The sequence below is a fragment of the Pipistrellus hanaki genome (assembly GCF_964339955.1).
Source record: "Pipistrellus hanaki genome assembly, chromosome: 13".
Taxonomy (NCBI): Eukaryota; Metazoa; Chordata; class Mammalia; order Chiroptera; family Vespertilionidae; genus Pipistrellus; species Pipistrellus hanaki.
In genome coordinates, this window is record NC_140515.1 from 29,318,742 (window position 1) to 29,342,771 (window position 24,030).

At 44.8% G+C, this 24,030-nt stretch overlaps 1 protein-coding gene across 2 annotated transcripts in view; it reads left to right on the plus strand.

Annotated features, from left to right (window-relative positions):
* Window positions 1–24,030, plus strand: part of IFT122 (intraflagellar transport 122) — a 69,496-nt gene that overhangs the window by 25,922 nt on the left and 19,544 nt on the right. For both annotated transcript variants that reach the window (XM_084902559.1, XM_084902558.1), the window contains 10 exons: window positions 1,766–1,841; window positions 3,627–3,818; window positions 3,981–4,119; window positions 5,554–5,756; window positions 6,672–6,809; window positions 8,089–8,253; window positions 10,308–10,505; window positions 15,069–15,209; window positions 19,807–19,860; window positions 22,948–23,109. In XM_084902559.1, coding sequence (XP_084758685.1) covers window positions 1,766–1,841; window positions 3,627–3,818; window positions 3,981–4,119; window positions 5,554–5,756; window positions 6,672–6,809; window positions 8,089–8,253; window positions 10,308–10,505; window positions 15,069–15,209; window positions 19,807–19,860; window positions 22,948–23,109 — 1,468 coding nt within the window. The remainder of the gene's footprint in view (window positions 1–1,765; window positions 1,842–3,626; window positions 3,819–3,980; window positions 4,120–5,553; window positions 5,757–6,671; window positions 6,810–8,088; window positions 8,254–10,307; window positions 10,506–15,068; window positions 15,210–19,806; window positions 19,861–22,947; window positions 23,110–24,030) is intronic.

Here is a 24,030-nt window from a genome sequence, read left to right on the forward strand (position 1 = left end):
TGTTTAGATTATAGAATCATCCTTTGAGCGACCAGAAAATACTGAAAAGTCTAAAGGAAAAAGTTCAACTCTTCTCTAAAACCTTATCCTTTGAGGAAACCACTGTTAGCATTTGATTGTATTTCCCCTCAATGTGTTCATATAATTTACTAAATCACATCCTACTTTCTATTTTTCCACTTAACATCACAGAGTGTACTCTTTCTAGTAACATTAGAAGTCCTTTGAAAACATGATTTTGAATATCTGCATGGTATGCCCCCGTGTGGATGTATCATAATTCATTTAATACTTTCTCTATTACTGGACACCTTTCTTAGCCTATTCCTATACTGTACCTTACCTTGCATTTCCTAGAGCACATATCAGAGAAGAAGCCTTCAATTTACCCATAATCCTCACGACCCAAATCCTGGCTGTCCAGGCATTCTTTCTTTCTGGAATGGAAAAGCTGAGATAGCCAGGATTTTCTGATTGGGTAAACATAGTCTGGCTTGGAACTTTCCAAACAAGGAGGTGGGAGGTGGGGGTTGAGGAAAGGAGGGAGAGGTGGGCTTCAGGTCCCATCTGTGCTTCAAACAGAATAATCCTTTTTAATTACTTAACACGAATTTTTTTTTTTTTTTTTTTTTTTTTGTAGAGACCCACTGCCTGGGGGGGAGGGGGGGAGAGGGAGAAAAGGGGGGTAAAGAATGAAAAAAAGAGGTTAAAAGCCACCAACTCGGTTCATGGGGCTTGAACCCAGTTGATAGGCATATATGCCATGCCCAAGAGGGCTCACTGCAGGCTGGCCTCCTAGACTGTGTTTAGACTTCAGTGGCAGTCACACACAGTTTATCTGCAAGTCCCTTCCTGTTAACATCGCTCTTGGTCTTTGTCTCCTTCCCCACCTTAGCTGTGAATTAGTGCCCATGGTATTTGCCACTGTACACTCTTGGCTGAATTTTGCAGATAAGGTTGCACCATTCCTGGCCTGCATGTCTAATGGTGCTGCCAGTTGACCACATGGGTTTGGGTTCAGGAAAACTGGATCTAATAAACGAAGAGGAGGCAACATTAGGTGGCTAAGGCCAGGCCTCAAAGGCAGGGATTAAACTCTTAACTAGATTCCCAGATAGCCTGATCCCCAGCCTCAGTTTCTCCTGTGTGCTGGTCCTACAGTCCTGGTCCCAAGTCACTGATCCTGATAGGGACTAGTTTCAAAGACAGTTTTGATCATTAGAGAGGCCACTACTTTTATTTTTATAATATCCTGTCAGACACCATTTCACCCCAACTGTGAGAGAACCTAGTTTAGGTATTAATTTTCCCTCTTCAAGAAGAGCAAGCAAGGTTTCCTCTGTCTATTAAAAAAAAAGTCAGACAATCCATGCCTTCCCACTGCAAAAGACATTTCTCTGCTCTCTCCCTATACTGTGTGTATCTAAGAATAAAGCACTCTTGAGTCTGCAGCCTTGCCCTTATTGTTGCTCCACAGGAAGCTTTGAAATGAGGGTTTTAGCTTTACCGGTGCCACAAGCTCATTGTAGGGCATTTAGGGAAATAATAGATCCCAGGAAGGTTGAATCGAGCCTGGCTTCCCCTCATCCGATTGGGCTGATTGATGGGTTGGCCCATGTTAGAACCTAATCTCAGCGCCACTGTACAACACTTGGCAATCCGACAGGCTGGCCAGGGCTTTCTTTTTCCTGTTTGTGAAACCCTTAGGGCTAACGCATCAGCAGACCACGGCCCCTCATAACCTCTTTTGTCTTCTGTTGATTAGAGAGGAACGTAATGACATCCTGGCTGTAGCTGATTGGGGGCAGAAACTTTCCTTCTACCAACTAAGTGGAAAACAGGTATGCAGTTACAGTCATGCCTGTAGTAGTTTTTCTCTTTTTGAGGCTGTATTATTAGTAATTTTAACTTTTTGTTGTTTTCTCCTATTTACTGAGTTATTAGCTGTGATACCAGGCACTGTGCTCTAGGCTGTGCGTCCTTTATCTGATTTAAGTCTAATAAAACCCTGTGATTATCAACTTGTAAGAAATGAACAGGTAAGACTCAGAGCAGTGAAGTAAATACTATGCCTGAGGTTTCACACTGCTGGTTAATGGTGGCACATGGGATCGAAACCCAGATTGGTCTGACTGTAAAGGGTTGATCTTGGTCATGACCCTGCCTTCTACATTTGCTTTCTCCATCCTACCCACATTGATAAGCACCCTTTTGGGCCAGCCCTTCACCTGTGCTAAGAGCCACTGACATGGAGCTTTGTGAGTTAATGCCTCTGCTCTGCCAGAGTTCACAGGCCGGTGGGCACGTACTCAGCAGCCAACAGTCCCAGTGCAGTGATACATGGCGTGACAGAGAGCTGCACAGAGAGACAGCTATAGGGACGCAAACAAGGGTGACATCACTGCTTGGTGGAGATGGGAGATTTTATAGAGGTGACTTTGAGCAGGATAAGCAGGAGTTTGCTAAGCAGAGGGCCTTGGGAATGGTGTTTCAGGCAGAGAAAATAGCATCTAAAAAGGCAGGGAGGAATGAAAATAGATGACAACTCAGGGAACAGTGAGTTGTTCAGGGTGACTGGGTCCCAAGTTTTGTGGAGAGAAGATGGTGCTAGAAAGGAAGATGAGACAAGATTATATATCGTATTCTGTGAGTATTTCGGAGCCATAGATTTAGGTAGGAAGCGACTTGGTCAGATTCTTGTTTCAGAGAATTCCTTATTTCTGTGGAGGGTGGGTTAGAATAAAGAGAGCCTAGTGGCAGGAAATCTGTTAGGAGACTGGAGACACTGAGGATTAGAGTGAAGATGGTGGGATGGTTTACTACCACAGCCAAGCAAATGAGAAATGCAGCCACTTCAATGGAGCCTTTTGTTTAACAGCATCTTTATTTCTCATAACTTACCATGCCAGAAGTGGGGTTTTAGGTATGTTTAGCCTAATGTGGAGCCATTTCTTCTGCCTCACCTTACCATTGCTCATTTCTTTTGTAGTCAAGTAAAAATAAAGGTTGTAAATAATTAAGAATTTTCTCAGTTTCCTATGGCTGTTTTCTCAGAACCATCATTTTAATTATCTAGCATCCAGTTTCCCTGGTCCTATCTACTAGTATTCATCCACTTAATGTATGTCCGTAATAATTTAATATATATTTATTGGCACATCTACTGTGTATCTGGCACTGAGGTTGGGTATTAGAGGTTTCCTAGAACAAATAACCACACCATGCTAAGTGGAAATGGGGTCTTGCTGCTATAGTGACAATAAAAAAAGCTCAATATGGAAGTCAGGCCATGGGAAATATCATGTCATGTTGTATCCCCGAGTTTTTGACTAATAAGCAACCTCAGTCTTCTGAGAAAGTAACCCCCAACTTATTTGGAACAGTAAAATTGTTTTCTTGTGTAAGTATCTTTTAATTCTGGGAAGATTTAGAATGAAATATGGGATGATGAAGTAAATCTTATGTTAGGCTTAGGCATAACTTGTCTATTTTTGGCATTTTAAGTGTTTTTGATATTTAAAGAGATATGGCTTAATAATAATAATAATAATAATAATAACTAACATTTATTGAGTTTCAGGATTCAGAAGTTGTTTTTTCCTTTAGTGTATGTTCTCTTTTCTCAGATTGGGAAGGATCGGCTACTGAATTTTGACCCCTGCTGTGTCAGCTACTTCACTAAAGGGGAGTACATTTTACTGGGAGGGTCAGACAAGCAAGTATCCCTTTTCACCAAGGATGGAGTGCGGCTCGGGACTGTTGGGGAGCAGAACTCCTGGGTGTGGACTTGTAAAGTGAAGCCTGATTCCAACTATGTGGTAAGAAGAGGGAGTTCGTTTTTTATTGGGCCATTGTCTGAGTAGGAACTGAACATCAGGCCTGCTTAGCCAGTGAAATCATTGATGTTTGTTCCTGACAAATGGGAAGGCAGACTCTTTCTCCACAGAGAGCTGGGGATTGACACCTCTCTTTCCCTGCAGGTGGTAGGCTGCCAGGATGGCACCATTTCCTTCTACCAGCTCATTTTCAGCACTGTCCATGGGCTCTATAAGGACCGGTATGCATACAGGGATAGCATGACTGATGTCATTGTGCAGCACCTGATCACTGAGCAGAAAGGTAGAGTCCCTCTACCCTCTAGATCACATGTGTCAAACACAAGGCCCACGGGCCAAATCCAGCCCGCCAGGCCTTGCAATGTGGCCCGCACCGCGCTGTCATCACTGCACTCCTCTGTCAGTTTATGACATTGTCAGTTTATGACTGTTCAGTAAACCATTCGGCCCGCAATTTAGGCTGGATTTTAGATTTTGGCCCCTTCTCTGATTGAGTTCGACACCCCTACTCTAGATACTTGGGAGAGGCATAGTGGAGAGGACTGCTGACAGGGCAAGTGAAATGGTGGGAAATATTTCTCCTCGGTCTTTTGGAAACATGTTGGACCAGTGATTCTTGCAATTTTTTTTTTTTTTTTGGTTGTGTGTGTGTGTGTGTGTGTGTGTGTGTGTGGAGGTGGGGTGAGGAGAAATATAGATGTTTTTGAGAATCTAATGAAAGCAAGAAACCCTTTCTCAAAAAATACCACACACTCACAAAATTTTGCAGATAATTCCAGGGGAACATGTACTCCTTAACTAAGGGAGGATAATGTGTAACAAGTCAGAGTCATGGTGGCTGACCTGCATGGGTCTTTGTGGACCTGCATTCTTTCTGGTCAGAGGCACTTCTGGGGTACTTCTCCCTCAGCTACATCTCAACTTGCCTCCTGGCAGGTCCTTGCCCCAGAGTTAATCAGAGTCAGTGGGGTACCACAAGCTCAATCAGATCAGAGTTCCAGGCCTAGTGCAGTCAGTCCAAACTCAGTCTTTTCTTCTATTCACCCAAGGAGGTGGGCTGGTTAGATAGGCTAAGAATCCACTCATTTCAAGTGTATTCATATCCAGATATACTGGACACTGCACACTGCCAGATGCCTGTGCATAGGGATTCTGGTTGGGAGTTGTCTTGCAGATTCAAATGACAGACATTCTTTGGTCCCCATCTAGGAGCACCTCCATCTAAAGATTCCAAAAGTGATGGTGAGGGTGTAGCACTTGGACAGCTCTGAAGCATCCTTTCTGGAGACATTTTCTCCATCTGGTTCATAATGAGTGTGAGAGTTTAGTGTACTCCACAAACTACACATGGTTACTGTTGTCAAGGGTGGTGTTTGGAGAGTGACCAGAGTTGTGGGCAGTCATTCAGGTGGGCTTCTGATCATCAGGGGCCGTTAGTGCCATTCAGAGGAGTTCAGATTTATGTTCAGCAAGTGATGGTAGCATTAAGCATTTTATTTTCCATACTCAGTTGTAAGTTTTGGATCACAAAGATTAAGACTTTGGATCCCAGTGTTTAACAGAGCTGATTGTAAATGTTAGGCACTCTAAAGATTTTTTGATGAGAGCATCTCCTTTAATTGCCAATAGCATTAAGTAAATGATAGCTTTTCATTTCTCTGCCGTCTACCTTACTTAACAACCTCTTACTAGAACTGGATTTTTTTTCCTTTGACAGTTCGGATTAAATGCAAAGAGCTTGTCAAGAAAATTGCCATCTACAAAAATCGATTGGCTATCCAAGTGCCAGAAAAAATCATCATCTATGAGTTGTATTCAGATGATTCATCAGACATGCGTTACCGGGTAAAGGAGAGGATTGTCAAAAAGTTTGAATGCAACCTCCTGGTGGTGTGCTCTGATCACATCATCCTCTGCCAGGTAAGCAGCAGCAGAACAGACTGAATCCACCTTAGGCTTCCTCCAAGGAGAAGGTACCCAACTCAGGACTTTTGTTCATTAGGAATTGGTTATTGCTTTTATTTTGTTGACATCTATATGGTCAGACTCTACTAGAAAGTTCATGGGCCACAAACAGGAGACAACTTATTTTTTGTATTAAAAACAATGCACTTTGTTATACTGGAATTATGTATATTTTAATGACTTAAAGCCTAAATTGATATCCCACAAAATGAAGATTGACTTTTTTTTTTTTTTTTTTTTTTGGTAAACATATACACATAAAAATTTATTATATCCTTCAGTTAAACAAAAAAAAACAAAAAAACACAACAACTATGTATTTCAATTCAAAACAGTAAAGGGAGTTTTTACTTTCTGATAGATTTTTTTTCCACAGAAAAAAATTTCTCTACTTAGAGCTTCCTAGAAAATGTCTAGGTCAATGCCAAGAGAATTTTGGAAAGATTTTGAGAGAAGGCCAACCCAGCATCGTTCTTGGAAGTAGAGGTGAATTTTGTTTCATGAAACTAGGCCTATTGGAAGTGATAAAATGGATTCCTTTAGGTATCACTATAGATATAAAATATTATTAAAATATCTCTAAAAGTCTAGAACTTTAAGCGGTTTAGGGGTACCACAGGTTTATAGTATAGAAATGGCAAACAGGTGTGCTTTTGGATGCTTAGAGGTCTGCACAGAAGATCTGAGGCTGAGGGAGGATCCATGGGAAGACTTTCATGAAGGATTAATGATACCAATCATGGGGACTAGGTTAGACAGACCTGAATATAAAGTGTTTTTCATTCCTCAGAGGCAGGCAGACCTCCTTTGGAGGGCTAGGGAACACTTATTCTGTTGAATGTCCATACAGAGGCGGGGGTTGCTTTCTAGGAGAAACGGCTGCAGTGCCTGTCCTTCAGTGGAGTGAAAGAGCGTGAGTGGCAGATGGAATCTCTCATCCGCTACATCAAGGTGATCGGTGGCCCTCCAGGAAGGGAAGGTCTGTTGGTGGGCCTGAAGAATGGACAGGTGAGTGCCCCATCAGTCTATCAGCATGCAGATGCAAGCAGCCAGTCAAGTTATGACCCTGAGATAGGTTTTCATGGGCACATTAGAGCTACCTTTTATAAGGATAGCCTCAGGCCAAAGAAGAGGTGGTCCTCAGACTCATAGCATGCCCCATTCTGGCAGAGTTGGCACTGCACATCTGGGCCAAGAGTTGAGTAGATTAGTGGGCTTAAAAGTCACCCAGATGGTGGGAGATTTGTTAGAGGAGCAATTTCTGTTGCTTGGTAGAGAGGGAGGTAGAGATCATTCTTTAGGTCAGATCCCTATTAGAGCAGTGAATGGATTAAGACAGTATGTTCTAGCTTGTGTCCTACAAGGTACTGGCCTGTAGGCTATTACTAGATATTATAAGAAAAATGGGCCCCTTTGTTCAAATAGATGCGGAAAGTCTAAGTTATACAAAGTCGAACCATTTTCTGTAGTGTGTTCTTTGCTCAAAATAAGAAAAGTTCTAAGTGGGCTTCATGGAAATTTGAAAGTAAAAATGTAACTGCATTAGCCTGAGAGCCAAGCTGTCTGGCAGATGGCTTGTGGTGGCTTGTCAGGCCTTTCCTGAGGATGGGAGTCACAGAGTACGCATTAGCAGGGAGCATAGAATAGCAATACCAAAGGGGAGGAATGTGTTTTTTGTCATAATGTCATCTCCAGTGGGAGGCCTGAAAGCATGAACTTTGGAGGCAGGTTGACCTGGGGTCATATTTGTGTTTAGCTACTCACTAGCTGTGTGACCTTATGCAGGTGACTTCACCTCTCTGAGATTCAGGTTTTACAAATGAGGATAATATTTTACAGAACTATCAAAAATAGTCTATTACTGATTACTTTATCATCATCATCATCATCATCATCATTTTGCAGTGGTTATACCAGATGTCTTGTCAGTGTTTACAGTAGCCTCTTCCTGTATTAGTTACTCAGACCTCTGCTGAATTGTGTTTCCTAACCCTACAGTTGGGTAATGTCATTAACAAATCCCCAGTCAGGCAGACTTTCAAGTAAGTTTGTCAAGTCTTGAGGCCAACATGTCATTACTTTGGTGACCTCAGATGAACTACACTCTGTTCTCCTAAGGATAAGCCCTGATCCCTTTCTTTTGATGAGTCCTTTTCTCTACACAGAGCCTCTAGTGAAGTTAGTGGGAGTTGTGTTTTTTTAGAACACATGGGTTCCAACAGCCTGGCAGTATTCCAGGGTCTTGTTGCCATAGTGACTCACACTTTTTTCTCTGAAATTTTGCCAGATTCTGAAGATCTTCGTGGACAATCTCTTTGCCATTGTCCTACTGAAACAGGCCACAGCCGTGCGCTGCTTAGACATGAGCGCCTCCCGAAAAAAGCTGGCCGTGGTGGATGAAAACGATACATGCTTGGTCTATGACATTCACACCAAGGAGTTGCTTTTTCAGGTGAAGTCCCAGAGAGTGTCCAACACATGATCCTATAGTAGAGACCCTCCTATAGCTTTCCAGTCCTTATAGGAGGTGCTTATGCTCTGGATTCCAGGTGGGTCTCTGAAAGGAGCAGTGAGGTGTAAGGGTATAAGCAGGGGTGCAGCGTCTAAGAGGCCCCAGACACAGCCAACCCCTCCCATAAATAAGCTGCAGGAGCAGTGTGTGTCTCTTTGAACTTTGGTTTCGTTGCAAGTAAGATAGATAAGTAACATTTTCTTACAAGATTACTGAGACCAGTAAATGAATAATAATAAATCTAAGTGTGGCATGTTGCAGGCTATTAGTGTATGGGTTAAAGTGATGATGATTATTTTGAAAAAGTCTGCTGCTCACCTCCTGGAAGCTGCCTGCATCTTTGAATGATCGAAGACACAGTAAGGAAACAGGCCCAGTTTTGTCATCTGAAGGAAGGGGAGACATGAGGGAAGCCCTCCCTGCTGTTTCACAAGGATGCTAGAATAGCCAGCAAAATGTGAACTGTTTTGCGGATAGAGATTGTTTACACATCATTTGATCCTGTGGCTGGAGGAAGCATGTCATTAGAGAAGAGAGCCCACAGGCTCTATGCCCAGTGCCTGGTTGGCTTTCTACTGGACTTAGTGCTGCTCTTTGCCTCTTTAGGGCTTTGTAAGTGGTCAGGGCCTATTTGCCTGAAGTGAGTTCCCTCAAAGCTAAAACCTCCACTGATTGGCTTTCTCAACCACTAAAGTTTTCCCAGTATAATGGGCAGATTGAGGTCTCCTCCCTGTCCTCAGCGATAAAATCAGCAGGGTGGAAGGGTTCTGCGGTAGGGCGCTACCTCAGTCATTTGAAAGGAGGTTTCTGGCTACCACTAGCCCCAGTGACTCCCAGTTGATAATATTTCACTCCTAACTGGGGAGAGGCAGAGTGGTTTTAGGGGAAAGAAAGAGCATAAGCTTTGCCTTCAGACAGATTTGGGATCCAGCTCTGCCTTCATCTCTCAAGCAAGTTAGTGAGCCTCTCTGAGTCTCAGTTTCTTCTTACCTCTAAAATAGAACTAATAATTCCCCTCATAGAATTGCTACAGGACTAAGACACCATAGTGCCTACCACAAGATAGGCCTTCAGTGTTACTTCTCATCTCCCCAGCCTTAATACAACCCCCTGGAGGTAGGTTAGTAGTTCCCAGGTGTGAATCTGTGTCCAGCCTAGAACCATATAGGAGTGGAAAGGTGTGTGTCCTTTCCGGTCCCCAGTGACGGTTTTCTGTAGTCGGCCGGGAAAGGTAATTCTCAGCCCTTGCTAGGGGTCATAAACATTCCAGCTATTTTGTCTTCTCTCCTCTGCCCCTATCCCTGCAAATGCAAACAGTTATATGTTTTCTTTCTCATTATAAAAATAATCTATGCTCATTATAAAATATTTAGTCATTGTAAAAGATTCTAGGCAGAAAGATATGAACTTCTGCTGGTCCCTGAGTCTCCAGAGCTGAGCAGAAATCTTTGAGAGGAGGTGGGGCAAGGGAGTACCTCCCAGGGTGACTGTATTTTGACAGTGTGCGGATTATAAATGTAGAGACAATATATTATTTTTTAATTTAAAATATCCCACTGTTCTTTTTTTATTATAAAAAATAAATATTCATAACCAAAAGAAATTTTCAGGCAAATAAAAAACAGAAAATATAAAGCACCCACTGAAAGACAGCTACTACTAATTCTTTAGAATATATTCCTTTAAACATTCTTCCATACAGAAGTAGAATCTACTTTGCTGATTTTCTCACTTTTTATGTAATGATTAATATTTGGGAATAATAATTTTTATTCAAAACGAATGTTTGCTTATTCAAAAATTCTAACACAAAAGTGCATAGAAGTGCTTGCCTCTATCTCCCTATTCATTTCTTCCAATCCCCTTTTCTTCCCTTTCCCTCTATCCCACTGTTAGCAGTTTAATGTGATTCAGGCTTTAAAAAGAGAACTTGACTGAATGTAGGAATTGTGCCAAAGCCTACGATGATAGTTCCCACCATCCCTATCCCTCAGGAACCGAACGCCAACAGTGTGGCCTGGAACACCCAGTGTGAGGACATGCTCTGCTTCTCGGGAGGAGGCTACCTCAACATCAAAGCTAGCACCTTCCCCGTGCACCAGCAGAAGCTGCAGGGCTTTGTGGTCGGCTACAACGGTTCCAAGATCTTCTGCCTGCATGCCTTCTCCATATCAGCTGTGGAGGTGCCACAGGTAACTCGGGATGTCTGTCAGCTTTCAATAGTGGCAGGACCAGGAAAGCCACGCCTCTCACTGGTTCCTTGGGAAGGGAGTGGTGAGGAGAGAAGGAAGAGAAACAAGAATGATAGCTGTAGTATCATGGAAGGCACTCTGGACTTGAATGTGAAATCCCATCTCCATCCCATGCAATCTGTGTGTCTTTGGGCAAAAAGTGCAGCATCACTGAACCTCCATTCTTTCTGATCCCCACTTCCTAGTAGGGACAGGGAGAGGTATGCAGCAGACAGAGTTGTCTATCAGCAGACAGAGTTGTCTATCAGCAAACAGAGTTGTGTTTCACTGAGCTGTGCTTGGGGCAGAGTAAAGTAAGCCAGCAAAACTGAGTCCAGCAGGGTGTATGCACAGGCATATGAAGGGGTTGGTGTATGTGAGAGAAAGATAATATAGTGTAATGGGGTGTGGGAGCTGAGGTCTGTGAGCCAGAAAGGGAGCATGGGACTATCTGCACAAGCCCCTCACACTAGTAGGAGGCCAGAATAGAAATGGGAGGTGGAAATGTGAGCCATTCCCACTATAGAACTGTCATGAAATAAAGATAAGCATCAAGGAGAGACTAGCCCTCAGAATCCCACCCTGAAGAGAGAATCACTCTTAAACAATTTGGAAATTACCCACCCAGACTTTTTCTATATGTATGTGTAATGTATGCATAATATATAATTGGGAGTATAAGATCCTATATAATAAAAGCCTAATATGCAAATCGACCGAATGGCAGAATGATCGGTGGAATGACTGGTCACTATGATGCATACTGACCACCAGGGTACAGATGCTCAATAGAGGAGCTGCCCCCAGCCCACAGGCCCCAGGCCAGCCAAGGCGGGTGTCAGTGGGGGTCCCCTGATTGCCCCACCTGTTGCCCCACAGATTGGCCCTGACCACCGGCCAGGCCTAGGGACCTTATCCATGCACAAAATTTCATGCACCAGGCCTCTAGATGTATATAACATTTTAAAAGAGGAATGGTACTGTGAATAATGTTGTTTTGACTTTTATTAACTATGAATATTGCTCCTGTAGACGAAACCTCAGATTTACTGCACTTATTTTACTGAATGTGGACTATAAATAGGAGAGACTTAATTACTTTCCTTTATCTCCATCTTCTGATTTAACCTAACATTCACATATTGTAGACCCATCGCTTTGTATGAATTGTTGGCTATTAACTAGCACTCTGCAATCTACTAGAAACATAGCTCCATGTTAATAAATGTCCTTCTCTAACTAAAATGATTGTAGATTCACATATAATTGTAAGATATCATACAGAGACACTTTGCCCAGCTTCCCTCACTGGTACAATTTGCCCAGCTTCCCTCACTGGTAACAGTTTTGCAATGCTGCAGTACAAATTTATCACCTGAATAGGTTGGTATATTCACGCCAACAGTGCATGAGATCCCTGGTGTTGGGTTTACCTTTGCTATGGCCACACCTTCCTCCCTGCTGCCTCACCTCCATCCCGTACTGTTTTTAGTGATTATTTTTTTGTCCTGATCCTCCACAACTTACTGAACTCAGTCCCTATAGTTAGAAATTTGTGCTGTTTGTAGCTTTTTGCTTTTATAAATAGCTAAGTCTTTGTACCTATCCCATCTTAGCTCCTTGATATAAATTCCTAGAAGTGAAATTGCTGGGCCAAGGGCTACTTATGCTACATTTGAAAGATTTTTAGACATGTTTCCAGCTTGCCTTTCAGCTAGACTACATTAATCTACATTCCCTCCACACACCTTGCCCTGGCTTGGCTTCATGTAAAGGGTGGAACTGGACTTCATTTCTTCCTCGTAGTTGATGATGTTACTCATTGATGTAAGGATTGTTAGTATCTAACATAGAGCAGTTATTCAATAAATATTAGGGCAATTCAGACCGAGGAAAAGGAAAAGAGAAAGAAAGAAAAGCAGAGAAAGAAGGGAGAGAAGTGGGTAGAAGTGGCAGCAGAAAGAGGGGCAAGAACAGCCCCTTTGGACTGTTTCCTTGCAGTCCTCATCTGCTCCCCATCCCAAACTCATGCACCACTTCCATCAGAAACACAATCTTCCTCAATCATGCCAAACATGTTCTGCTGATTGAAAGTTTTTCTACTAAGACTGCCATGCTGACCTCAAGATAAACGCAGTTTGCTGCTCCCTGACTTTGGCGGGACAAGAGGAGCTGAAGGGGCAGCCCGGGACTTCCTCTGCCAAGCTCTAAAGATTCAGAAGCCAGATTCCCCCTCCCCAATGGCTGCGCCAGGGCCATCCTGCTGATGCAGCAGGTCAGAACTGCCAAGGGTTAGGAAAGGCAGCCTCAAAACAAAGGCTATTTATCTGTCGTTTCTGCCTCCAGCCATCCTGTGGTTTTGGCCTAGTGGGGAGGGAGAAAGCATCAGACCCACTCTGGGGATTTCTGGTTTCCTTTCGAAATTTACATCATCTTGTGCAAGAAATGGTTTGTCAGGGCTGCCAAGTAGGGCGGCAGGCCCTAGCCGGGCTTCTCAGGGCGGGTGGTGACTTCATGCTTGGAATGCGATAGCAAGATAAAATAGAGCTCAGAGGGCATTTGTTCAGTTAGGGTATTTTTAAAACTCCCACTCTCAGATGGGGCCTCCCGGGCAAGCCCAACCCTCATGGGGCTTTCAGCATGGGGAAAGGGAAGGAGTTTAGGGAAAGGAGTACTGGCTTTCTGACTCTAGCTGTGACCTTGAGCAACTCCGTTCACTTTTTGGGGTCTCACTTGTTTTCTGTGCAGTGAGGTTAAAGATATCCCTCTTTCAGGTTTTGTCTGCTCCAAATTCTATTATTATTATTATTATTATTATTATTATTATTAACAACCGTGTTAAAATATTAAACATTACAAAACAGGACTAAATTGGAACAGAAGTTGCTCACTAAAGGAGTTTAGAAAGGAAAGCTCATTGTGAATGGGGAGTTAGAAAGCTTCCAGGTGGTGGTGACACTTGATCTGAGCCCTGAAAGGTCTGGAAAGGCAGAGAGGAACAGCGAGGGTATTTCAAACAGGGAATGTTGGGGGTGGATACAAGTCTGGAGGATTTGTGAGAAGGGGAGGAGCTGGTGCTGAGAAAATACTATGGATCCAATGATCATGCTCATTTTTTGCCCAGCACTTTATCAATTTTCAAAGTACTTCTCTTGTTTGCCCACGGTAGCCTGTGAGCTAAACAGAAGTTAATTGACCCCAAAATTCACACATCTAGGATATGGCTGAGCTAGGCCTGGGTTCTAGCTCAACTGTTCCTGTGCCCATACCCTGCTGCCACCTGAAGGGAGGGTGCAGGAGGAAAGATGAGTGCTCAGCAGCAGGCACATCTTGCTGTGAGAGGATGGAATGGCTTAAAAAGAAATTTCCTTCAATGCTAAAGCAAAAAATGGGACAGGAAATTTCAAAGATTAAGGCCTCAAATGGAGAAAACAGCACTTTCGGCTCCACATTTGGGAACCATTAGCACAGAGGTTCTGACTGATTGATTTCCACTGCCTAGGAATCCAGAAGGAAAGACGCAGTTCCCTCAGCCCACTGACTGGCCTAAAACAAGGGAGGGCCTTTAGTTATGAAAGACACTCAGGCCCAACTCAGACTTGTTCTCATGTATACAGACACATACACACACATACCCAAGAGGTCATCCAGGCTCCAGCCCCAAGATCTTCTATATGCCACTACTAGTGTGTGCCCTTATTATATATAAGGGCATACACTAGTAGTGGCATATATATATATATATATATATATATATATATATATATATATATATTTCATTGATTTTTTACAGAGAGGAAGGGAGAGAGATAGAGAGCTAGAAATGTCGATCAGAGAGAAACATCGACCAGCTGCCTCTTGCACACCCCCTACCGGGGATGCGCCCGTAACCAAGGTACATGCCCTTGACCGGAATCGAACCCAGGACCTTTTAGTCCACAGGCCGACGCTCTACCACTGAGCCAAACCAGTTTTGGCTAGTGTGTGCCCTTTGATAAATCAGTTGACCTCCCTGAGTTTCAGTCTCGGGCTATCATCCAGGAGTGATAATACCTATGACACAGGACTGTTGGGACAGATCCAAAAGCCTACAAATAGAAGTTATTAGGAACCATTCACAATATTACTTGAAGGGTCAGTGAAGACTTTCCAGAAGAAGTGACACTTTAACAGGGTCTTGAAAGCCAAATCGATACTTTCCAGAGGGTGAAGAGGGGCAAAGGCATTCCAGATGATGGAGAACTCTGTGGAGAGGCAGGCCTGGAGGTGGGGAAAGCCGGTGGGGGAGGGGAGGAAGGGTAAGGGTTGTGCTGCTGAGCATGGCTCGGCTCTGAAAAGAGGTGGCAGAGTGGAAGGCATGTAGGGTGAACTGGGGTGTGGCTGAGAAGGGTACTGATTAATAATTGCAGCCTTGCTCTGCAGGCTTTTGTAATTAAGTCAGTGCACACATGTGGAGTCAGGCTTTGTATGAATCTGACTCTTTCCATTGCTTTGAAAATAATCTTCTTTTCTTCAATCCTGCAGTCTGCTCCCATGTACCAGTACCTGGAGAGGAAAATGTTCAAAGAAGCCTACCAGATTGCTTGCTTGGGGGTGACAGACACTGATTGGCGTGAGCTGGCCATGGAAGCTTTAGAAGGATTAGAGTTTGAAACAGCAAAGAAGGTAAGCATCTCGTCAGAGTGAGTAAGAATCTGGTCCTTGGAGAGTCCTCTGAGGAGGCAGAAGAGGGTCCATTCCAGGTGACATCGGGGGAGGCAAAAGCATATTGCAGTGGGTGCTGGAATTAGACTGACCTGGCTCAGCCACCTTCTGACTATAAGGCTGAGCAGGTAACAGCCTTCCTGAGGTTGCTCATTGGTAAAATCAAGGTGATGATAGGTCCCATCTTCAAAAAGTTATAGGGATCTTTCTAAAAATCGGGACATTTTTAAAATGCCGCGGGATGCAGGACAGATTGTTCAAAAGCGGGACATTTGGTCACCTTAATCTAATGTGATAATGCCTATAAAGCTTGACATAGGAGAAGCATCTGATAGATTCTAACTGTCACTCTTATTAGCTATCATTTATATCAAGCACCTAGTTAAAAGCCTGGCACAAACTAGGCACTCCATAAATGGTGGCTTTTGTTATTGGCATAAGCACTTATTGGTATTACACAATGCTGTTTTTCTTGGCACACTGCTGAGTATGTTAGACAAGATGGTCGAGCTCTCTGATTCTGACAGCAATGTCACTCCCACATACTTTCATGGCATAATTCATGACCTTGATTCATAGTGTCATGTCCTGGCTCAGTCTATTAAAATAACAGAAATAGCTGAAAACATTTGACACACATTATTAGGAAGAATCCAGCTATGTCTCCTGAGGTGTAGGGGAAAGGAATGGCCTTCAGCTCTCTTCCCCCTTCTGTCTCTATTTTCCCATAGCCCATTAATCAGATACTCATTTTGTGCATACTATTGTGCTGATCGGGAAGAAATTGCAGAAGTATTTGATGATATCTCCATGCTAGGTCAAGACTTCTAAGCATAAAAAGAGAGTGTACCGAGACCAGACTAGATTTCAGAAGCCTGGTTGAGAACCAGCTTGGCCATGTACAGGCTGGAAGACCCTTGGCAAGCCATTTCTCTCCGCCTCAGTCTTTTCTACAGTGGGGAGGGTGAAAACACTAACTGTCAATCCTGCCTGACACAGTGTCATCAGGCTTACCTGTCACATTGTAAAAAGGATTCTAAAACTAGCAATGGTTATACAAATGCTAGCTGTTATTAAAGCAAGTACAATTATCCTATATAATAAAAGCCTAATATGCTAAGTGTTTGGTTGTCCAGTGACCAGTTGACTGTTCAACCAATCAAAGTGCAATATGCTAATGATATGCTAAGGCCACTCAACTGCTTGCTATGACGTACACTGAACACCAGGAGGCAGATAGTTGACTGGTTGACCAGTCGCTATGACGTGCACTGACCACCAAGGGGCAGATGCTCCCACTGGTAGGTTAGCTTGCTGCTGGGATTTGGCCAATTGGGACTGAGTGAGATGAGCCAGACATACCCTGGAGCCCTCCTATGATCCCTCCTCGGCTGGCTGGCCATCCCTGATTGGCCCCAATTGGGCCCAGTCTCCCCAGGACTGGGCGAGACCAGGGTGGGGGTTGGAGGGCCGACATGCCCTGGAGCCCTCCTATGGTCCCTCCCAGGCCCCGATTGTGCACCAGTAGGGTCACTTGGCCTGTCCTATACCCTGCCCTAATCCAGTACTCCTCAAAGATGTTGGATAGCCAGTTTCAGTCCAATCCTGCAGGCCACTCCCCTCTGGAGGGTGCCAGACACAGGGCTCATGACTGGCGAGTGCTGCTGCTGCTACTGCAGTGTGAGCCTCTGCTGATCAGGACTGATTGGGCGTGAGCCTGAGACAGGCACAGTGGGGCAGACATGAGCAGGAGCAGCAGGTAGGAGCTGAGGCAGCGTTGGACTGTGGGTTTTGGCCTGATCCCCGAAGGCCACCCTGAGGGATCCCACCCATGCACGAATTCATGCACTGGGCCTCTAGTAATTACATAATAATAATATCCTATCTAATAAAGAAGAAATATGGTAATTGATCCTCATGCCATTGCAAAGTTGACAGTGCCCACAGCCAATAAGGAGGGAATATGCTAATTGACTGCTATGTTCTCAAAGATGGCAGCACCCAGTTCTCTCAGCGTTGCTGGGGTGCCTGCCTCTGGAGTCCCCCAGTCCCCTCAGCCCCCTAGCCGCTCAGGGCTGGCCCAAGGTGCAGGCAAGTCTCAGATGTTGCCTGCCCAGCCGCCCAGGGATGGCCTGAGGTGCAGGCAAGCCTTGAATGGCAGCTGCCCAGCCATCCAGGGCTGGCTGAGGCTCAGGTAACCAGGGTCGGTGGAGGCTTGTGAAGCCGGCAGTGGCAGCAGCAGAGGTGTGATGGGGCGTCGACCCTCCCCTGATCGCTGGGTTGCTTCCCTCCCCTGAAGGGCTTCCAGACTGTGAGAGAGGGCAGGCAGGGATGAGGGACCTGCTCTCCCGTGCATGAATTTTCATGCACTGGGCCTCTAGTATATTATAGTTTTGGATCTATTGTATCATAAAAGTGGTAGTAGTAGAGGGCTTTAGGAATCCAGAGGGAGGAAACTTTCCATGGAGGGAGCTTCCCTCTCCTGCCTCACCTTGAAATGCCAGGAGGGATGAAGAATAACAAAGGATTCCTAGAATATGTTTTATTTATTTTTATCATTGAATGAAATTAGACAGAAGTGCCTAACTCTGTGTTAAGTGCTCAGCAAATGTTTAAATGGATGAAAACTAAACTGGAATGAATTCCCATTTGCTTAATACCTGCCCCCAATCTGTATCACCACCCCCCCAAACACTCCTGAGAATATGAGTTATTGTATTAAAGACATAGATTTTGATTATAGACTATAACTTGATCACTTTACCCAAATTCCTAATCCCCAGCCTTTCTTTCCTGCTTTGCCAAGTCACTCAGGCACCCTTGGAAGTGAATGGTTCCAGTGATAGACTGCTGTTCCCACTAGATGGCAGAGGAGAGCTGTTTAGCACCCAGGACCACTGCCCTGAGGAGAACTGCAAAGCTTCTCTGTTCCCACATTTCCCTCCCCTGAGGTTATTCACAGGCCTTGTGATTCTGACCACTCCGACCAGGGCACCCTGACACTGCAGAATGTTAGGGCTGAAGGAACTCAGAAACAGATTTCTCTCAGTGGTGGGGAAGAAGTAGGTTCAGAGTCCCCCACCTAGAAAGCAAGCTAGGGCTGAGACCTAGCTCTTCCTTACCTCCCTGCTACTTTGTCAGGCATTCCAGGTTTCCCTTTGGTTGCTTTAAGGAAGCCCAGACCTCAAAGATGGCTTACTAATACAAGGCCTCCAGTTAAAAATACAGGTGCTCTTAGCTCCCATCCTTTTGCTCATGTGATAACTACCTTCCCCTTTCAAGGAATTCCTCTTCAGGAATACCCATTTGCCAGGGTCTACTGTGATGTTTTACTTAATCCTGCCTCCTGCTATTGCCCGTGCTTAGACAGTGAATCTCTGTTCTCCAGGGCATCTAGTTTGTGCTTGTATAGCTCTTAGCTCAGGGAAATTTATTGATCTATTTAATCCGCCTGCCTCCCCTTTTAGAATATGAATCCCCGAATTGGGGAGGGGGACAGGAGCCAAATAATATTCACCTCTCGGTCCCCAACCCAACAGGATGCTTGGTTCTGTGGGCCGAAAAGATGACAGTACATTGTGGTCATCTGTGGGCAGCCAGAGGCTGGGTGACTTGCTCATTTCCACAAGTCTTTTTAAGATGGAGGATGTCTTGCAGCTAAGTAGCCAGTATTATTGTTCTGCATTTCATATTCTAAGGCATCCTGGACCTGCTGCCTCTTCTAGGAGTGTGTCAGCCCATTTCAAATGGGACAATGTAAAGAAGCACAGCTGAGTGTGAATGTTGACAGCAAAGCCACATGAAGATCAGCCTGACATGGTGGGTCATGCTCCCCTAAGCCCCATGCAGAATCTGAAAGCAACTAAAGAGGCTTCAGTGTGCATGAAGAGGGATGCCTGGAAACTTCCCATGGGTTAAAGTCTCTGGCTTTACTGTGAGTCCAAGGCAAGAGCTACACGTTTAGGATTTATGCAAGAGTTTGCCTCCCAGGGACTTGGAGTGATTCATTCCCTACCTCCCCCTTCCTTCTAGAAACCATCTTCATTCCTTCTCAAATTTCTCTTCCTTTTCTCCCTTCATGGTGGTACTGTAGGCTCTGAATGCCCTGTGTTTATGCACTGTTGGTAAGCAGAGCTGTCTCCTGTTTTCTGTCCAAGTCACCAAGATGTACGTGCAGTCTCTCCTGAGTCAGTACGTCTTTCCCACTCCCACTCAGATGCCACTGCCTCAGAGTGCCAGACTGGCTTGTTCTTCCATTTTGCATAGAGGTTCCTCTAAGCAGGCACCATCTCAGACTGCAGTGTTATAGTTTTGCTTCACCTAATCCCAAAGTGATTGATGCAACCAGGGCTTCTTTGGATGGACTAATCCCAGGGATAAAGCTGAGCCTCAAGGGGTGGTAGAACCCTCCTGAACATTCAAGTGATTAATCAATGCTTGCTTCTTTCCCCTCCTTACTGGCTCATTTTCTAAAGCTTGACTTCCCACCCCCAGCCAATCACCCACATTTGAAGCCCAGAAAGCAGCTGATTTTATTATTTTATTTCTTTCTCTGTAGGCCTTCATCAGAGTACGAGACCTCCGATATTTAGAGCTCATCAACAGCATTGAGGTAAAGATGAAGTGTTCTTTATTCTCAAGAAAGCACAGACTCGCTGTCAGGGGTTTACAAGCAGCTCTTCAAGAAGGAAAAAGCCTTGAGGACATGTGAACAGAGCCTACTGAGTATTAAGGCCACAGCCTTGCCTTTGGTGTACAGATGCCATGTGGCGGGGGGAGGCAGCACCTGGGGGCAAGGAGTGCAGCCCGGTACTTGGTAGGTAGGGGAGGTAGATGGATTCCTAATCTCTCTGAGCTTTGGTTCCTTGTCTGTAAGGTGGGATGAGACCAACCTTGCAAGGTTGCTGGGAGGATTACATAGATTTTCAGTAACTGTCTTTCATCCTTGCAGTGGTTGTTAGCTGGTTACCATCCTCTAGGGCAGGGGTGGGAAACATCCAGCCATATAAGGCCTGCGAAATCATTTAGTCTGGCCCTGCCAAGGCATTAGGGGTGAGTTAATTAAATGTTTGCCCAAATATAGCAGGCTAATTTTTAAGCTGATAATTTTGTACGGCCTGAGAATGATGTTATAAATATCCAAATGGCCCTTTGCAGAAAAAAAGGTTCCCCACCCCTGCTCTAGGGCTTCAATAGCATGCCAATGTAGGAGGCATTTCCCAAATGCATATGATCCACATCCCACTTGTAGCAATGGGTCCCGGGAAGGGAGGTCTGAACTGGGCACCCAAAGGCTCTGGAGCCCTCCCTCCAGCTCACCATTCCTCGCTGAGAAAACCAGCCTCATCACCCAAACCCAGAGAGAGCTGTGTTAGACGAAAGAGGCTGGTTCTGGGAGCACCATTTGCTGGGTGTCTGTAAAAAGGCATACATATTTTTTCTCTGAACAGATTTATTGTGAGGCTATGGGAATGTGAGATAAATTTGAATTTCCATATGGAAGCAGTGAGGAAATCAGCAAATGTCTTGTCCCTTTGATTCAGTTTAGCATAATAAACACCTGTTGTGGGCCAAGCCTGTGCTGAGCCCAGTGGGCAGAGCTGAGTGGAAGAGACCCGCTAACCCTGACAATTGTTGCCATTTGCTGAATGCCTGCTCTGCCCCCGCATGATCATGATTGACGTGTATGCTATTTTAAACCCTCACAACTTAGTCAGACATTGTTTTTACTAGTATACCTATTGGATAAATAAAGACACAAAGGCTAAGAAAGGCTAGGCCATGTCCCCAAGGGTCCACAGACAAAAGCTCAGTTAGAATTCAAAGCCAATTCTATTTCCCAAACTGTCTTTACTCTAAATCAGTGGTTCTCAACCTTTCTAATGCCGCAACCCTTTAATACAGTCTTATTTTTGTTGCTACTTCATAACTGTAATTTTGCTACTGCTAATGAATCGTAATGTAAATATCTGTGTTTTCCGATGGTCTTAGGCTACCCACAGGTTGAGAACCGCTGCTGTAGAGCCTAAGGCCAACGGTTAAAGGAAACTTGTAAGAATTGTCTCATGAGAAAGTGTCAAGTACCACTGAGTGAGGATCCATTTTAGCTGCTCTGAGGTCTTAGGTGCTTGCATTTGGTATTATTCTAGAGAACTCAGGCTCCTTAGAAGACTCCTTTGAGATAGGTGAGATGCAACTGTACTGATAACAGGAAGAAGAGAATCTTCCCATGTGACTTTACACGTAAACCATATTTCTTGATCATGGTGATATTCTGTGACCTAGGATGGATATGGCCTAAATGCCATGCCTAGTAAAAACCTATTTCTTTATCTCACTGCAAGATTTTAATCATTTCCTACAATTAGGGGTTAGTTTTTTGGTTGGTTATCCTAAAATGGGTAGTTTCTTTTTCTTTCTTTTTAAAAAAATATATTTTATTGATTTTTTTATAGAGAGGGATAGGGAGCTAGAAACATCGATGAGAGAGAATCATCGATCAGCTGCCTCTTACACACCCCCTACTGGGGATGTGCCCACAACCAAGGTACGTGCACTTGACCGGAATCGAACCCAGGACCCTTCAGTCCGCAGGCTGATGCTCTATCCACTGAGCCAAACCGGTTTCGGCCTTTTTTTTTTTTCTTTCTTTTTTAAAAATTATTTCTGTCAGTGGGGAAGGATGTTGCCTCCAGCTGTTAAAACTTTCACCAGCTTGTCTGGGAGTTTGACTCAATGTCTCTTCTTCTACTGTGATACACTTGCTAGAAAACAAGCAAAAGGAAACTGCGGGGGATGAGCGATTGGGTGCTATTGAGTGTTTACAAATACTTGAGCTGTAGACTAATGAATGTTCCCTAACACAGGAGAAAGGAGCACACAGTTATTTCTCTCCATCCTCGGCACTACTGTGTGTGTGAGTGTGTGTGTGTGTGTGTGTGTGTGTGTGTGTGTAAACACATAGCAGAGTGTTGGAGAACATCACTTGTTTCTGTGGTACAAAGAGCATCTAGAGACAGACAGACCAAGTCCAAATGCCAGCTCTGTATGCCCTCGATCTGCCGCTCTTCTGAACCTCAACTTCCCTCAGTGTGACACTTGGGTAGCACTGCCCACCCTTGGGTCCATATGGGAAGTACCTAACGGGTGCTCACCTTCACTTTAGAGACAGGGATTTAGTGAGACTAATTATATTTTTATTTTGTTGTTGTTTTTCTGGGGAAGAAACCCTAAACTTTCTCCTTGTCTACCATCCTCATGAGTCACAATTCAGCCAAATCAAGCCTGAGGACTTGAGAGATCTTGGGAGCTTGGAGGCTCCAAAGAATGGGCAGTACACACCATCCTAAGTAGTTATTTCCTTGGAAGAATATATAAGAAAGCAGCCCTGAGGAGTTTCTATTAAATAAATAGAAGTTTGCATCTCTTTTGACCTTCACTCATGGCGGCGGGGGGGGGGGGGGGGGCGGGGGGGGGAGGGGGGGGGCGAGGTGCGGCGGCGTGGAGAAGGAAAGATCTGCTTTTGTTGTCAAGCATTCCCACCAGAATCCTAGGTGAGAGATACAACAGCCCAGGAGCCAAGTGTAGATTCCAGTAGGAAGGCCCATGGGCTTAACTTGAAATAGCAACATCTAACCTTTGTAAAGGCTGCTTCCTGCCGTGCTGCAGAGGCCATTTCCTGTGCTTCTGATTTTTCCAGGAGAGGAAGAAGCAGGGAGAGACCAACAATGACCTGTTTCTGGCAGATGTGTTTGCCTACCAGGGGAAGTTCCACGAGGCCGCCAAACTGTACAAGAGGAGTGGACACGAGAACCTCGCACTCGACATGTACACTGACCTCCGCATGTTTGAGTATGCCAAGGTAATTCCCCACATCCTGGCCCGAGCTGCCAGGTAGAACCCACCTGTGTTCTGACACCGTGTGTCCAGTTGTTTGGCCCCAAGAGGCGGTGCAGACAGAAAACAGCAATGGCCTCAGAAAGAGTGTGGGCAAATGGGTAAGCAAAGGAACCATCAATGGAGGCTGACCTAACACTGACCCTCTGGGTGACATCAAAGGGACAGAATATGACAGTTCAGACCTTTGACAATGACAGAGCTAGATGAACCAGCAGTGCCCCTTCATTCGGGGTCAGGGCTGTCTCTCACAACTTCTCCCAAAACTTCATTGGAAGCCACCAAGAATCAGTGTCCTCAGGCATGAATGGTTCTACATACGGAGAGTGTGATTTACCCCAGCCAAGGTTCCCTAAACGCCTGTTGTCTGTCTGGTACTGACATTTGCACTGGACCTTGGAGACATTGACAAAACCCCTGCCCTCTGGTGCGAGCAAGGTGTGCCTTCACCTGGGCTGGTACAGCACGGCTCCCACATCACCTGCATGCTTGACAGTAGAGATTTCCCCTTGCATTTGGAAGGGGCCAACAGATGTGGATACATGAGGGAGCACTTCCTGGAGCAGGCTTCTCATGGTTTGTGTGAGCATGGGTACCATTGAGGAGCCCAGACTTTCAGGACACTTGCAGTCTAGCCTAATGCAAGTGAAAGGAGCCTTGGGCGCATAGAGCAATCAGGCTCTTCCTTCCATGGAGGTGCCTTTGTTAACCTGCCTTTCCGGGTATTGTCAGGAGCTTCAGAATGTTAGTGAGTCATCAGCCATAACCAATTAGTGGCTATTAATGGCAATTATCTAGCTCACAAGTTCAAGGTGAAAAATCATCCCCATTTTTTTCTGCTCTTTTCCTTAAGGCTGCATTCTTTTACCTTCCACCATGTATGAAT